Source organism: Rhineura floridana, chromosome 1, assembly GCF_030035675.1.
Source record: "Rhineura floridana isolate rRhiFlo1 chromosome 1, rRhiFlo1.hap2, whole genome shotgun sequence".
Taxonomy (NCBI): Eukaryota; Metazoa; Chordata; class Lepidosauria; order Squamata; family Rhineuridae; genus Rhineura; species Rhineura floridana.
In genome coordinates, this window is record NC_084480.1 from 121,523,610 (window position 1) to 121,537,792 (window position 14,183).

The window sequence follows — 14,183 nt, forward strand, 5'->3', positions numbered from 1 at the left end:
ATGGTTCATAGTGAACTTGGAAAAGAGCATGCTGACCCCATCCCAAACTATTCCGCACTTGGGGGTGATCCTGGACATGCAACTTTTCCGCATGAGGCTCACCGAAGAAAGGGCCTCGAGACTTCAGCTGTTGCTTCAGGAAGCAGTTGCTGCACCAGCATCGGACCTGATGAGGCTAGCTCAGCTCTTGGGGTCCATGGGGTCAGCATACAACCTAATTCAGTGGACCCAATTCCACTCAAGAACATTACAACAGACCCTTATGCCCTACCCGGAGGCAATTCTCCTACGACACAGACGCTCGGTCTCCGTGACTCCAACAGTACGGACAGAGCTCCGGTGGTGGCTGGAACCTCAGAGGTTGGCCCATGGAGTCAGCCTGGAAGAACCCCCATGCTTAATCATGACCTCAGATGCAAGCTTATACGGATGGGGGGCTCACCTGGACCACAATGTAGCCCAGGGGACATGGTCTGCAATGGAGGCGGAGCTCAATATAAATATACTGGAGTTGCGGGCCATCAGACTGGGTCTGCAAGCCTTCGCCCCAGAGATCAGGGGGAAGCATCTCCTCATACGCACCGACAACTCATCGGCGAAATCTTATGTCAACAGACAAGGGGGCACGAGATCGAAGGGCCTAATGCTCGAGGGGGAGCGCCTGTTCAAATGGGCGGAGAGGCATCTTGCCTCCCTGAAGGCCGAGCACCTGGTGGGCACAAACAACTTTGTAGCCGACTGGCTCAGCAGGACAGCTATCAAGGAGGCAGAATGGCAACTGAACCTGGAAGTTTTCCAACAGGTGGTGCGCAGGTGGGGAGAACCAGTGGTGGATCTCTTTGCCACACCCGCAAACACACAGCTGGACAGGTTCTTTACAAGACATCCGTGTCACCAGGCTCAGGGCACAAACGCTCTAGTCACACCGTGGCCTCAAGGCCTCCTGTACGCTTTTCCTCCGTTTGGGCTGATACAACGCACGATCCAGCGGGTTCGGGCATTGAGGGCGGAAATTATTATAGTGACGCCCTATTGGCCTCGACGTCCATGGTTTCCGGACCTGCTGAACATGTCAGTCGAGACACCCTGGCAGGTACCCTCTCAAACGGATCTTCTGACTCAGGGACCAGTCTGCCATCCTCGACCAGAACTGTTCCGGCTAACAGCTTGGAGGCTGAGTGGTTGTGGTTGAGCGATAAGGGCTTTAAGGGGAAAGTGCTTGACACGCTACTGGCCTCGCGTAGACAGTCCACGAACCGGGTTTATTCGTCCACGTGGAAGGTTTTCCTGTCCTGGTGCTCATCAAATACGGTGGAACCTTGGTCTCGAGACGTCAGGGGTCCCCTTGGGTTCCTCCAGTCAGGCCTAGATAAGGGTTTGAGCGCAGCCACAATCAAGAGACAAGCTGCAGCTCTTAGTAGCATTCTGTTAAGCCTGGGGGGCCCCCCGCTTTCCTACAACCCATTCCTTAAACGCTTTTTAAGAGGGGTGACGCTGGTTTCCCCACCAATGATTCACAGGTTTCCAAACTGGAACCTTACCTGGGTACTGACGGCCCTGACGGGACCGCCATTTGAACCAATGGCTACCTGCCCCCTGAACCTCTTGACGCTTAAAACGGTTTTTCTGGTTTCCATCACATCGGCACGCAGAGTTTCCGAGTTGGGGGCATTATCCTCGGACCCTCAATTGTGCATGTTTCACCAGGACAAGGTAGTCCTCCGCCCAGACCCGGCATTTCTGCCTAAAATCAATTCCGTTTTCCATAGGTCGCAGGAAGTGGTCCTTCATTCTGCCCCGCTCCCTCCTGTACCCAGGAACGTAGGTGGCACTCACTCGATGTGAGGAGGGCCCTTCATTTCTACTTGGATCGTACCTTAGAGTTCAGGAGGTCTGAGGCCCTTTTTGTGGCCTTGTCTGGGAAATCAAAGGGGCGTAAGGTGACAACCTACTCTATCTCACGCTGGCTCAGAGCGGCTATAGCACGTGCATATGAAGCTCTGGGTAAGGAACCTCCATTGGGTACCACGGCACACTCGATTAGGGGGGCAGCGGCTTCAGCAGTGTTTAAGGGAGGGTTCCCCATAATGGATGTCTGTAGGGCGGCTACCATGGGCTTCCCCACACACTTTTATCAGACACTATAAAATAGACTCATTCTCATCAGCCGATGCTGCATTTGGCAGGAAGGTGCTCCAGAAGGTGTTGCCTTCTAGCTAGAGGAATCCCACCCACAGTCCTGGTACACTGCTCTGTCATATCCCTACTGAGGAATGTCCTCCAGCACTGTCTAGCAAAAATGGAAATTTTACTCACCGTGAATTTCTATTTGTGGATAGTGCTGGAGGACATTCCACCCACCTCTTATTCCTCTGCTTCACCTTCTGGAGTGGAGGGGGGAGTGCGGGGACTTAGGGCTTCTGCCAGCGCCTTACATTTGCACACGTTGTTTAGTATTGTGTGTCTCCCTTCATGTGTGACCTGTCTTCCAGCACGTTGGTTCCGTGTTGGTCTGTCGCTTTTCTTCAGCTTCTCCTGGTATAGGCTTCCACTCTAGGGACGTCTGGGAAGATGTGGATATGGGGCCTGAGGAGTGTTCCTGGCTCTGTCAGTTCGGTCTGGAGAGAGGGACGACTCCTCCCACAGGAGAGGCTACAAAGAAGCTTAGAGACCCTGCCTGTCACAACCAGCACTATCCACAAATAGAAATTCACAGTGAGTAAAATTTCCATTTTTCTGTACTCTAGGAGACCTACCCCACCCTCAATCTAAACTGGTCCAAAGCAATAAAGCAGTTAAGAAGATATATATTCCTTTATGAAGCTATTCCCCCTGAAGAAGAGTTGCAAAAACATCAATAGAAATATGTTGGATTTTGCTACAGCAAACAACATTCAACCTCCTGGTTCTTTCAGACATAAGATCTGGACTCTGCCGTGACATCTAGGATGTTTTCTCATTACAAAATTCTCCTGTCTAGATGATATCCCCATTCCCCCCCCTTCAAATTGTACTTGAGGAAACATTAGGAACCAATCATAGGTTTGCGTATTTCTCCCTTGCTCCCCCCAGAGTCTACAAAACATCTCCATTCATTTCAACATGGGGCTGTCTGTTCCTAGGGAGAGAATTATTTTAGTAGGTTTGGTTCAGTTCTTCTGGGGATGAGATAAAGGGAATGGAGTGGGAGCATTTATATAACAGGTTAGGAACTCCCAATGTACACACACATAACTCCTTAACAAGATGGACTTCCCCACTGGCTTCAACAGAGAGAAATAGCATATGCATTCAATTGAAGTATAATGGGCATTGTGAGTGCTCCTATGCCAGCAACGAATCACTGGGATCAAGATGGTTGCCTTCATATTTATCTAACATCTGTCACAACCAAGAGTTCGAAATGTGCTTTAAAAATTGCAGCTCCACCCCAGACTCGGTTCCGTTACACATGTACATAACATTTGCACAATTTGTATGTTGGGATCTAATTATCAAGAAAGCGTGTATCATTCTCCTTTAAACCAAAGATATCCAGATATCTGACTTGTGAGCTCTTGTTTTAAAGTCATGTTCTCCATTTAGTTTCATGAACAGTGTTTCCCACCAGACCATCTCAAGCCATTTTTCTCATTCCTTGAGGGAAAAGCTAGCTTCTTTTCACCTTGATGTTGTGGCTTCCTAGATGAGTCTTCCGTTCCATGTAGAGGTATCGGACAATGAAATACATACCTAAATTCAAACCAGAATATGGTGTAAGTGCAAGAAAGTAGAAACCGACATAGAACACACCATGGCATCTTGTTGCCTATTAAGGTGATCTTCCAAACTCTTCTTCCCAAAAATATGCACTAAAGTTGCCCAAAAGTCATCACTGGGTTATACAACCCCTATTCTTCACTGGTAGCAGACGATATTCTTTTGGTGGTATGAATCTCATTTCTTACATGTTGGAGGCAGTGAGATTTTTCTTAAAATGTGATGCAGGTGTTTATCAATCACAAATGTGAGCAGAGTAGCTGACAGTTCAGAGTGCAACATTTTCACATGTGACCGTAGAAAGCCTCTCTTGCCTTATCCGTCCCACATGTGAATAGTTTGTTCATAATATATAAGGCTCCTTTTTAGAAATTTCCTAATAAGAAGACCTCTTTGACAGTGGAACAAGAGGATGGGGAATCACCTATCAAGGATGCTGCAGTTGCATCCTGTAGTCCAGAGTCTGCATTGGGCAGGGGGGATGTTGACTAGATGACTTTCAGGGTCCCCTCCAACTCTGATTCTATTTTTTTTTTCATTTTAGAAAATACCCCAGTGTACAATTATTAAATAAAAATTACTTCAACCATTTAAACCCAGTCTTGATGAATAAGTATATATCAGAAAAGTGTTTGGCAAACCAGGAAAGTCTTTCACTAAACATCTAAAAGCAAAACAGGGCATAACCAGCAGAGATCCCTGAATTTGAGATAGAATGTGGAAGGGAAAAAATGTGCATTATATCCAATGCAAGTTTTACATTTGTATTGCAGACTAATTGAAATCTTACATAATTGACCAGAGCTGGCCCATCTCTCCTACTGCATGTCCCTGAGCCAGCGTGTTGATGTTAGAAACTAGACCAGCAGAAAAAGCTGGATTGAATGGTCTGTTGTGAACATTGGTGAATATTGGAGGTCTGCTATCTATCTGTCTGTCTGTCTGTCTGTCTGTCTGTCTGTCTGTCTGTCTGTCTGTCTGTCTGTCTGTCTGTCTGTCTGTCTGTCTGTCTGTCTGTCTGTCTATTTATTTATTTTCTATCCTGCCTTGCCACCACTGAACTTGGGGCAGCACACATAGTTCTCTCCTTCCCCCCATTATATTCTCCCAACAACCCTGTGAGATAGGTTAGGCTTCAGAGATAGTGACTGGCGCAATCACTTTGCAATGTTCATGGATCGGGAGATTTGGACCTGTCATCTCCCCAGTTGGTCCAATGCCTGCCACCCAATACACCACATTGGGGGAGTGAAGTAGGAGAGGGATGTGTGTACATTCATACAACTCATTGTGCCAGTTCAGGCCCTAGTGAGAGGCTTGAGCTAATAATTCCCAGTCTCGCCAGTCTCAGAAGAATCTTCTTTATTTTGTATTTGCCAAGAAATTAAAAAAAATGTACTGCCCTCAAGTCGATGCCGACTTATGACGACCCTATGAATAGGGTTTTCATGAGGCTGAGAGGCAGTGACTGGCCCAAGGTCACCTAGTGAGCTTCATGGCTATGTGGGGATTCGAGCCCTGGTCTCCCAGGTCATAGTCCAACACCTTAACCACTACACCATACTGGCTTTCAAGAAATCTAAAAACTTACCTCCAAACAAGATTGCCGTGTATATTTTTAGTATGTAGGGAAAGTAGACTGGTATATCAAATGGAAAAAGCAGCTGGGTGGAGTAAGTGCCATAGGTTTCAAAGTGAGGCAGTGATTCATATATGGCAAATGCTGAGAAAAATATATATAAAAACAATAATTTGATTTAGTGGCTTCTAAACGAAAAATCCCAAAGAGCAAAATTAAAGGCCTGAGACCTTCCTTTATGATAAAAAGCTATAATATAGTACCTGTGTGTGTGTGTGTGTGTGTATACAATCCCATATATAATCATATAATTATCACAGGCAAGGTGCTATATCTGCTAATAGAGCAATATCCAGGCAAAAGAGAATCTCATTGTAACCATTATATAGAACTATGTCAAGCATAATGGAAAGGCAGATTCTCAACAGTAAACACAGAAGTCAATTTTAATTAGTGCAGATACTCTACGTTGTATGGAATGTAGTAACGAAAAATGTTTAGCAAATCGTAATGTGCAATATATCAATCTCCAGTTATTACAGCTCAAGACCTCAAAAGCCTGTGTTCAACCCAGGTTCCCCACCCCCAGATAATTGAAGGTGATTTGAAATAGGAGCATAGCAAACTGCCTTATAGTAGGTCAGATCATTGGTCTCTCTAGCTCAGTACTGTCTACACTCACTGGCAGCAGCATCTCTGCAGGGTTTCAAGCAGGGGACATTCCCAGTCCTGCTTGGAGATGCTGGGGATTGAACTTGGGATCTTCTGCATGCAAAGCAGATGATCTGCCACTGTTTGATCAGACGTAATAGTTGGACAAAACAAATAAACTTGGATTGGTAATATATATCGATAGATATATCACCAATCCAAGTTTATAGAAACAAGGAGTTTCCCATGGGTATATAGGGCATGTGACTCTTGAATGGAAAAAAAACCCACCTCATTAAAGTAGTAGAACACCATTGATCAATCAGAAAACAGGAAAATTTCTGAATAAGTTCCACAGTTCAATCCTATACATGTGTACTCAAAAGTAAGCCTCATTGAGTTGAATGGGATTCATTCCAAGGCAAGTATGCACAGGACTGCAGCCTCAGAAATCAGGCAGACTTCCTCATGTACCCTCCACCTCCCTTTACCTTGAGCCAAAACCGAGAGAGGATATAGAGGAATCCATAGTGTATAATGGAGCCATGTCAGTTCTTGAAAGTATGTTCCTGTCACTGCTAACATACAATAAGTATATCTAGAATGAAAAGTAGATAGAAAGACAGTGAGATGCACATTGTTTTTCAATGGTGAATAAGCTGAGTATCTAAAGTCTCCTTTTTAGTAGCAATTCATGCCTTCAAAGGTATTAGGTATTGTCACTGATTTCCCCCCAAATCTGAGTCAGATGGGAAGCCACAGGGGACAGATAGTATGGTGCAATCCAGATGATGTTGGACTCAACTTCCATCAGCCACAGCCAGCATGGCCAATGGTCACAGATGGTGCTCTCCACCAACATCTGGAATGTACCAGGTTGGCTACCCCTGTCTAGAGAGAGAGAGAAAGAGAGAGGGAGCTTATATGTGACCTTACAATAATTACCTAGAAGGGTTTTCCCCCCTCTTTGGTTAGGGAATCTGGGAGGGGGTGGGGGAGGGAATAAAGGATTATACTGTTTTATTGTAACATGAATACCCTAATAATCTGCTCTGCAGGTGTTATGCCTTGCAGGACCAGGCCCCCTGGTACTCAGCCAGCTGTTGCTGATATCATCCACCTGTCCCTTCCCTGGAGGGGATACATAAGCTGGCTGGCTGAGGTGGCTCCTGCTCTGTAGATTGCCTGGCTTTTTGTGGGACTTGTGGGTCTTGAGTCATGTGCCTGGGAGAGAGGAATCAGAGCCAAGCGGGGAGACTTGAGGGGCCCCCAATTAGTGTAGTGACAGGTAGAGGGAAACATGGCATTGTGAGGAGGACTTGCCAGGTAAGGGGAACGTGGCCCAAGCAGTTAATGTCTGTGCCTTGTTCCGTCCTCCCCACACCCACAGGTTTGTTGGTTGCCCTATCAGCCAGCTCTCAGACCTCCGGATGCTGCTCCTAAACGCCAGATCAGTACATAATAAGATCTCCCTCATTCATGATTTAATTGTGGATGAGGCAGCTGATCTGGCATATATAACCGAGACCTGGGTGGGTGAGCAGGGAGGAGTCAGTCTCCTCCAGCTATGTCTGCCAGGGTACCTGGTTCAGCATCAGGGTAGACCTGAGGGTTGGGGAGGGGGGGTTGCTGTGGTCTATAGGAGCTCCATCTCCCTCTGCAAGCACCCTGTCCATGTGACTACTGGTCTGGAGTGTTTGCACCTTGTGTTGGGTCAACGGGACAGACTGGGGATTCTGTTGGTGTACTGCCCACCCCACTGCCCAACAGACTCCCTAGCTGAGCTGGTGGAGGTGGTCTCGGGTGTACTGTTGAGATTCCCCAGACTGTTGGTTCTGGGGGATGTCAACATCCATGCAGAGGCCACCTTATCCGGGGCGGCTCAGGATTTCATGGTTTCCATGACAACCATGGGACTGTCCCAATATGCCATTGGCCCAACACATGTAGCAGGGCATACTCTAGGCTTGGTTTTTGCAACTGGACATGGAGATGGTGATCTGAATGTGGGGGGCCTTACATCAGTCCCTCTGTCATGGACAGATCACTGCTTGCTGAAGTTTAGACTTACAGCAGCCTTTCCCCTCTGCAAGGGTGGGGGACCCATTTAAGTTGGTCCGCCCCCAGAGACTAATGGATCCGGATGGTTTCCAAAGGGCTCTGGGGAGTTTTCCGGCTGATAGGGCTGGCGCTCCTGTAGAAACCCTGGTTGAACTGTGGAATACAGAAATGACCTGGGTGGTTGACATGATTAGAACTTGTACGGCTCCATAGTATACCCCAGAGCTGAGAGCAATGAAACAATATAGGAGACGGCTTGAGTGCAGATGGAGACGAATTCCTGGTGGATGCAGTTACACACTGGTAAGTGCCTATGGTAAGCTGTATTTAGAGGCAGTGAGGGCAGCAAAAAAAATTTTTTTTACTGCCACTATCAAATCATCAATCTGCCGCCCAGCGAAGCTCTTTAGAATTGTCCGGTGGCTATTACACGCTGGCCCCAAGGACATGGTAGAACCATCTGAGGCCCACTTAATGAATTTGCTAGGCACTTCCAGGATAAAATCTTTAGCATCCGCTAGGACTTAGACTCCAGTGTTATAGCATGTGAATCAAGTGGGGTATGCACAGTACAGCCTTGCCCCTATTTCTTGGATGAGTTTCAGTTGGTACAGCTTGAGGATGTTGACAAGGTGCTTGGACAGGTTTGTGCAACCACTTCTGTGCTGGATCCTTGCCCTTCTTGGCTAATAAAAGCTAGCAGGGATGGAACAGCCAGCTGAGCCAGGGAAGTGATTAATGCCTCTCTGCGAGAGGGGGTGGTCCCTGCCTGCCTGAAAGAGGCTGTAGTGAGACTACTCCTGAAGAAACCCTCCCGGGACCCAGAAAATCTTAATAACTATAGGCCAGTAGGAAATGTTCCATTCCTGGGCAAGGTCCTTGAATGAGTGATGGCAGGTCAGCTCCAGACACTCTTGGATGAGACTGATTATCTAGATCCATTTCAGTTGGGTTTCAGGCCTGGTTTTGGCATGGAAACAGCCTTTGTTGGGAGAGAGACAAGGTGAGTGTGACTCTGTTGATTCTCCTTGATCTCTCAGCGGCCTTCAATACCATCGACAATGGTATCCTTCTGGGACGACTGGCTGAGTTGGAAGTGGGAGGGTCTGCATGGCAGTGGTTCCGCTCCTACTTGGCTGGTTGGTTCCAGAAGGTGGTGCTTGAGGAACATTGCTCGGCACCCTGGACTCTCCAGTATGGGGTTCCGCAGGGGTCAGTTATGTCCCTCATGCTGTTCAACATCTACATGAAACCTTTGGGTGTGGTCATCCGGAGCTTTGGAGTGCGTTGCCATCAGTATGCTGATGACACGCAGCTCTATTTCTCCTTTTCATCTTCTTCAGGTGAGGCTGTCAATGTGCTGAACTGGTGCCTGGCTGCGACAATGGACTGGATGAGGGCTAATAAACTGAGGCTCAGTCCAGACAAGACTGACATGCTGCTAGTGGGTGGTTCTTCTGACTGGATGGTGGATGTCCAACCTGTCCTGGATGGGGTTGCACTCCCCTTGAAGGAGCAGGTTCATAGCTTGGGGGTTCTCCTAGAACCATCTCTGTCACTTGAGGCTCAGGTGGCCTCGGTGGCACAGAGTGCCTTCTACCAACTTCGGTTGGTGGCCCAGCTATGCCCCTATCTGGACAGGGATAACCTGGCTTCAGTTGTCCATGCTCTGGTAACCTCCAAGCTAGATTACTGCAATGCGCTCAACGCGAGGCTGCCTTTGAAGACAGTTGAGAAACTGCAGGTTGTGCAAAATGCAGCGGCCAGATTGGTAACAGGGACCAGATGGTTCGAACATATAAAACCAATTCTGGCCCGCTTGCATTGGCTGCCTGTATGTTTCCGAGCTCGATTCAAGGTGCTGGTTTTAACCTATAAAGCCTTACATGGCTTGGGACCACAATACCTGATGGAACACCTCTCCTGACACGAACTCACCCGTACACTACACTCAACACTCAAGGCCCTCCTCCGGGTGCCTACTCTGAGGGAAACTGGGAGTCTGGCAACAAGGGAGAGGGCCTTCTCAGTGGTAGCCCCCAAATTATGGAATGATGTCTCTGACAAGGTGCTCCTGGCGCCAACACTATTACCTTTTTGGCGCCAGGTCAAGACTTTCCTCTTCTCCCAGGCATTTTAGCATGTGTTTTAAAATTGTTTTTTAAGAAGTGTTTTTTTTTAATTTGTATGTTTGTTTTTAATGTTTTTAATTGTTGTAAACCACCCAGACAGCTTCGGCTATGGGGCGATATACAAATGCAATAAACAAAATAAATAAATAAATAAATTATCTACAGATAAGATTAATTAAAAATGCATTTGCTTTTAGCACTCTAATCCAATCAATTGCTTATTGGGTCTTCATATGGACATAGTGCTCCTCATTTGTATTGCTGTCTTATCTGGGTATTTTAAAACAGTGGTTTAGACTGCAATCCTAATACAACTTACCTGGGAGTAAGCCCCATTGAATTCATGTTATGAATTCATGTCATGAATAGACATGTTTAGGGTTGCACAGTTAGCTGTCTGAAAAGGGCAAAAACAGAAAGCTCCTTATATTAATTGATCCAAATTTTCTGGAGCTTCTGAAATGATCCTGCCTCTTCCCCAATAGGAAATAGATAACATCTTAGTTGGATAATTCACATAAAAGATACTACTTGTATCTCTAGTGACTGCTGCATTTGGAAGAGCAATCTCCTGTTCTTCAAAAGTCCAGAGTCCGATATTGCTTAGATTTACAAGGTAGTTGACTTTGTGCTGTGCTTGCTTTGTCTCAGTTGATTCAAGTGAATCGCAAAAACCTTGAGAAACCAGTTTGCTTGCATTTTTCCTTGACTGATACGACTGTGCCCCCTCCTTTCACTGCAGGTTATCAATACTGCCTAAAGCAGTAGACTTTGGCTTTTTCAGACCTGGGACCCATCTGTAACCCAAACATGAATTTGAGGACTCAGTTTCTTACCATTTCTTAGTTTCTTAGCATAGTCAATGCTGCTATTGCAACCTACCTTAGATCAAACTGTGATCTGACAGTGGGTCCCTGACCCGCCAGTTGAATACAGTGGCCCAAAGCTAGCAATTTAATCGGTATGGTTTCTAGATCTCTCTCTCTCTCTCTGTTTCTAATATTCTATGAAAGTGTGTAATATGTAGCCTATTAGTAGTAGCAAGGGCAAAGACATGTTCATAATAGGTAAGGGAGTGCCCATTCTTTATCTTCTCTACTCTTGTTAGCTTTTGCTTTTGCAAATGAAACCAAATTGCCTGCTGAATGAAGATAAAGATGTCTGAAAGGAAAGCCCTTGGTTTACTTTTGAGGGGGTCTGGCTTAAGTACTTACCTGACCATGTCAATGATGCTCCAAAGGAAAAATAGGATGCACACGACATATTTTCCTTGAATTTCTTCTTGACTGGCAATCACAACAAATAAGATGATTATTCTTTCTGTGATCTGGAAAGAAAACAGAATTCTGATCATTTGGGTTTTACTTAAATAGCTGTAACCTCTGGTCTTGTGCAATAGAAAAAAGGTATAGGTGAGACTCTGGGCACTTCCAGACGGCTACTATTTTGGGGTGGGGTTCAATCACATACCAGCAAATTCAGGTTATGCAGTTACAGCTGATGGGGAGGCCTTGCTCAACAAATCCACTTCTTCAAAGAGCGGACTTTTGCAGTAAGGAAACTGACAGGGAAATGCACTGGAAACTGTGGATAAAACTTGCTTTGATGCAACATCATCTAACCTCCTCACAAACAAATTGGGCCAAATGCTTGTTAAATAGCCAGTATCTCTAACCTCTCTGCAAACAAATCAGGATGAATGTTCAATAAACAGGGCATCTAAAAGCACCCTATTTTAGTTTAAGGTGAAAACAGTTCACATAGTTGCAGCAATGTTGGAGAAAGAACTAAGGCAATATAAGCATTTTTCACACATGCGGGCACACACACAAAGACACACACAGTGTTTCTGGTTGAGTAATGGGCTGCTGCCTTTCCTACCTTCCTGTTGGCAGTAGCACCATATTTTACTCAAAAACCTCTTTTCACACCTATTGCTCTTACCAACTGGATTTGCATGCTCAGTAGACTCCTGTAGTGCCATTGAAAGTTATTTTATTTCATATACTTATATATCATACCATAACAATCTCTAAACAACTGATGTGTATGAATACAATGTGTGTTTGTGTGTATACATACATACACAAATGAAACTAAGAGTTGTATCCAATGTTTTGTTGTTATGTGCCTTCAAGTCGATTATGACTTATGGCGACCCTATGAATCAATGACCTCCAAGAGCATCTGTCATGAACCACCCTGTTCAGATCTTGTAAGTTCAGGTCTGTGGCATCCTTTATGGAATCAATCCATCCCTTGTTTGGCCTTTGAGAATTTTTGTTTTAAAAAATCATGAAAATTCTTTAGCAGTTTAGTGTGAATTTTTCTAAAAAACACATTTTGTATGCAGTTTGTAATATAATGCATTTTTCTATGATATTTTCACCAATATATTCATTTTTATGCACACTTTCCCAGAGCTTGGAAAAGTTACTTTTTTGAACTACAACTCCCATCAGCCCAATCCAGTGGCCATGCTGGCTGGGGCTCATGGGAGTTGTAGTTCAAAAAAGTAACTTTTCCAAGCTCTGCGTGACTTTCCCCTAACATATTTATTTTTGTAAACATTATTTGATCGGAGAACTGCATCACAAATTCGGATAAGTACAGATTTCAAAGGATGGCTGTGTTTCAGTTCTCATATTGTTTGGGAAGTGCAAATTTGATAGATTTGGGGTTGTTTGCGAACCAAATCAAATTTCTCCCCCTCCTGCACCCTCCCCAAATCTGCTTTGAAGAGCACAAATCAGAACAGATTTTAGGGAAAGGAAAATTTCATTGCACAAGTATAAATCCTTGCCTGACGGAATAAGTTAATTAGATTCCACACTAAAGGAGTACAATGCCACATGAAACAATGTTGTTGTTGTTATGTTCCTTCAAGTGGATTTCGACTTATGACAACCCTATGAATCAGTGACCACCATGAGTATCTGTCATGGACCACCCTATTGAGATCTTGTAAGTTCAGGTCTGTGGCTTCCTTGATGGAATCAATCCATCTCTTGTTTGGCCTTCCTCTTTTTCTACTCCCTTCTGTTTTTCCCAGCATTATGGTCTTTTCTAGTGAATCATGTCTTCTCATTATGTGTGCAGAATAATGATAATCTCAGTTTCATCATTTTAGCTTCTAGTGATAGTTCTGGTTTAATTTGTTGTAACACCCAATTATTTGTTTTTTTCATGGTCCATGGTATTTTCAAAGCTCTCTTCCACCACTACATTTCAAATGAGTTGATTTTTCTCTTATCCACTTTTTTCATTGTCCAACTTTCGCATCCATACAAACCCTGCAAAAGCAAAAACATAGCAGCACACTTTGAAAACATTTCAAGAATCAAGGGAAAGATTCAACTGTTTGGCCACCAAGTCCTTGTGGGTGGAGGACAGAAGAGAAGTATAGCCTGCATCTATCTGGACCCAACCCCATCCAACCATATTCCTCTCCATCCCCTGCTCACCACACTTACTACGCATAACCACCTTAGTAGTGTTGGTCAGTGAAGCAGGCTGTGAGACTCACAGACAGGGTTTTTAGCAAAGAGAGTGAAACCTGAAGCAGAAGGGTTAAGCTGTGAGAACAGAGCGCCAGTTTGCCAAGGTCAGCAGCTGGCTGGGAAGCCTGATAAGGTGGGATGCTTGGAAAAACTCAGTGGGGGAAAAGCTGTCTGTGAAGAGAACTGTGTCTAATGTCTTTGCCTAGTAAAGACTCTTACAAGAAACTTGCCTGGCCTGGCTTATTCCTGTTCTATGCGACTCTTGGATTCCATCCTTGTATGATCTATACACGCACACGCCAACAGGGGTTATGGGCCCAGCTTATCATACAAGGTAGCGGGTTCGAGAGCCGTTGACGTGACGTTGGTGCAGAAAGAACCAAAGTGCAAGTAAGAGGCAAGTAAGAGTGGACAACATGGCTGTAAACCTGTTATCCGGGATGCCGATGGAGAGGCTGAATGCTGTAAACTACTCCAGCTGGAAATGGAGAATGAGAGCAG

The 14,183-nt window shown here is 45.3% G+C and overlaps 1 protein-coding gene across 1 annotated transcript in view; it reads right to left on the reverse strand.

The window, feature by feature from the left end:
• Positions 1-2,757: 2,757 nt before the first annotated feature.
• HACD4 (3-hydroxyacyl-CoA dehydratase 4) overlaps positions 2,758-14,183 on the reverse strand; it is a 47,247-nt gene continuing 35,821 nt past the window's right edge. Inside the window, exons 4-7 of the mRNA XM_061615845.1 lie at positions 11,397-11,509; positions 6,481-6,587; positions 5,351-5,482; positions 2,758-3,732 (exon numbers count right to left, since the gene is read on the reverse strand). Of these exons, the coding sequence (XP_061471829.1) occupies positions 3,650-3,732; positions 5,351-5,482; positions 6,481-6,587; positions 11,397-11,509 (435 nt within the window). The 3' untranslated portion in view covers positions 2,758-3,649. The remainder of the gene's footprint in view (positions 3,733-5,350; positions 5,483-6,480; positions 6,588-11,396; positions 11,510-14,183) is intronic.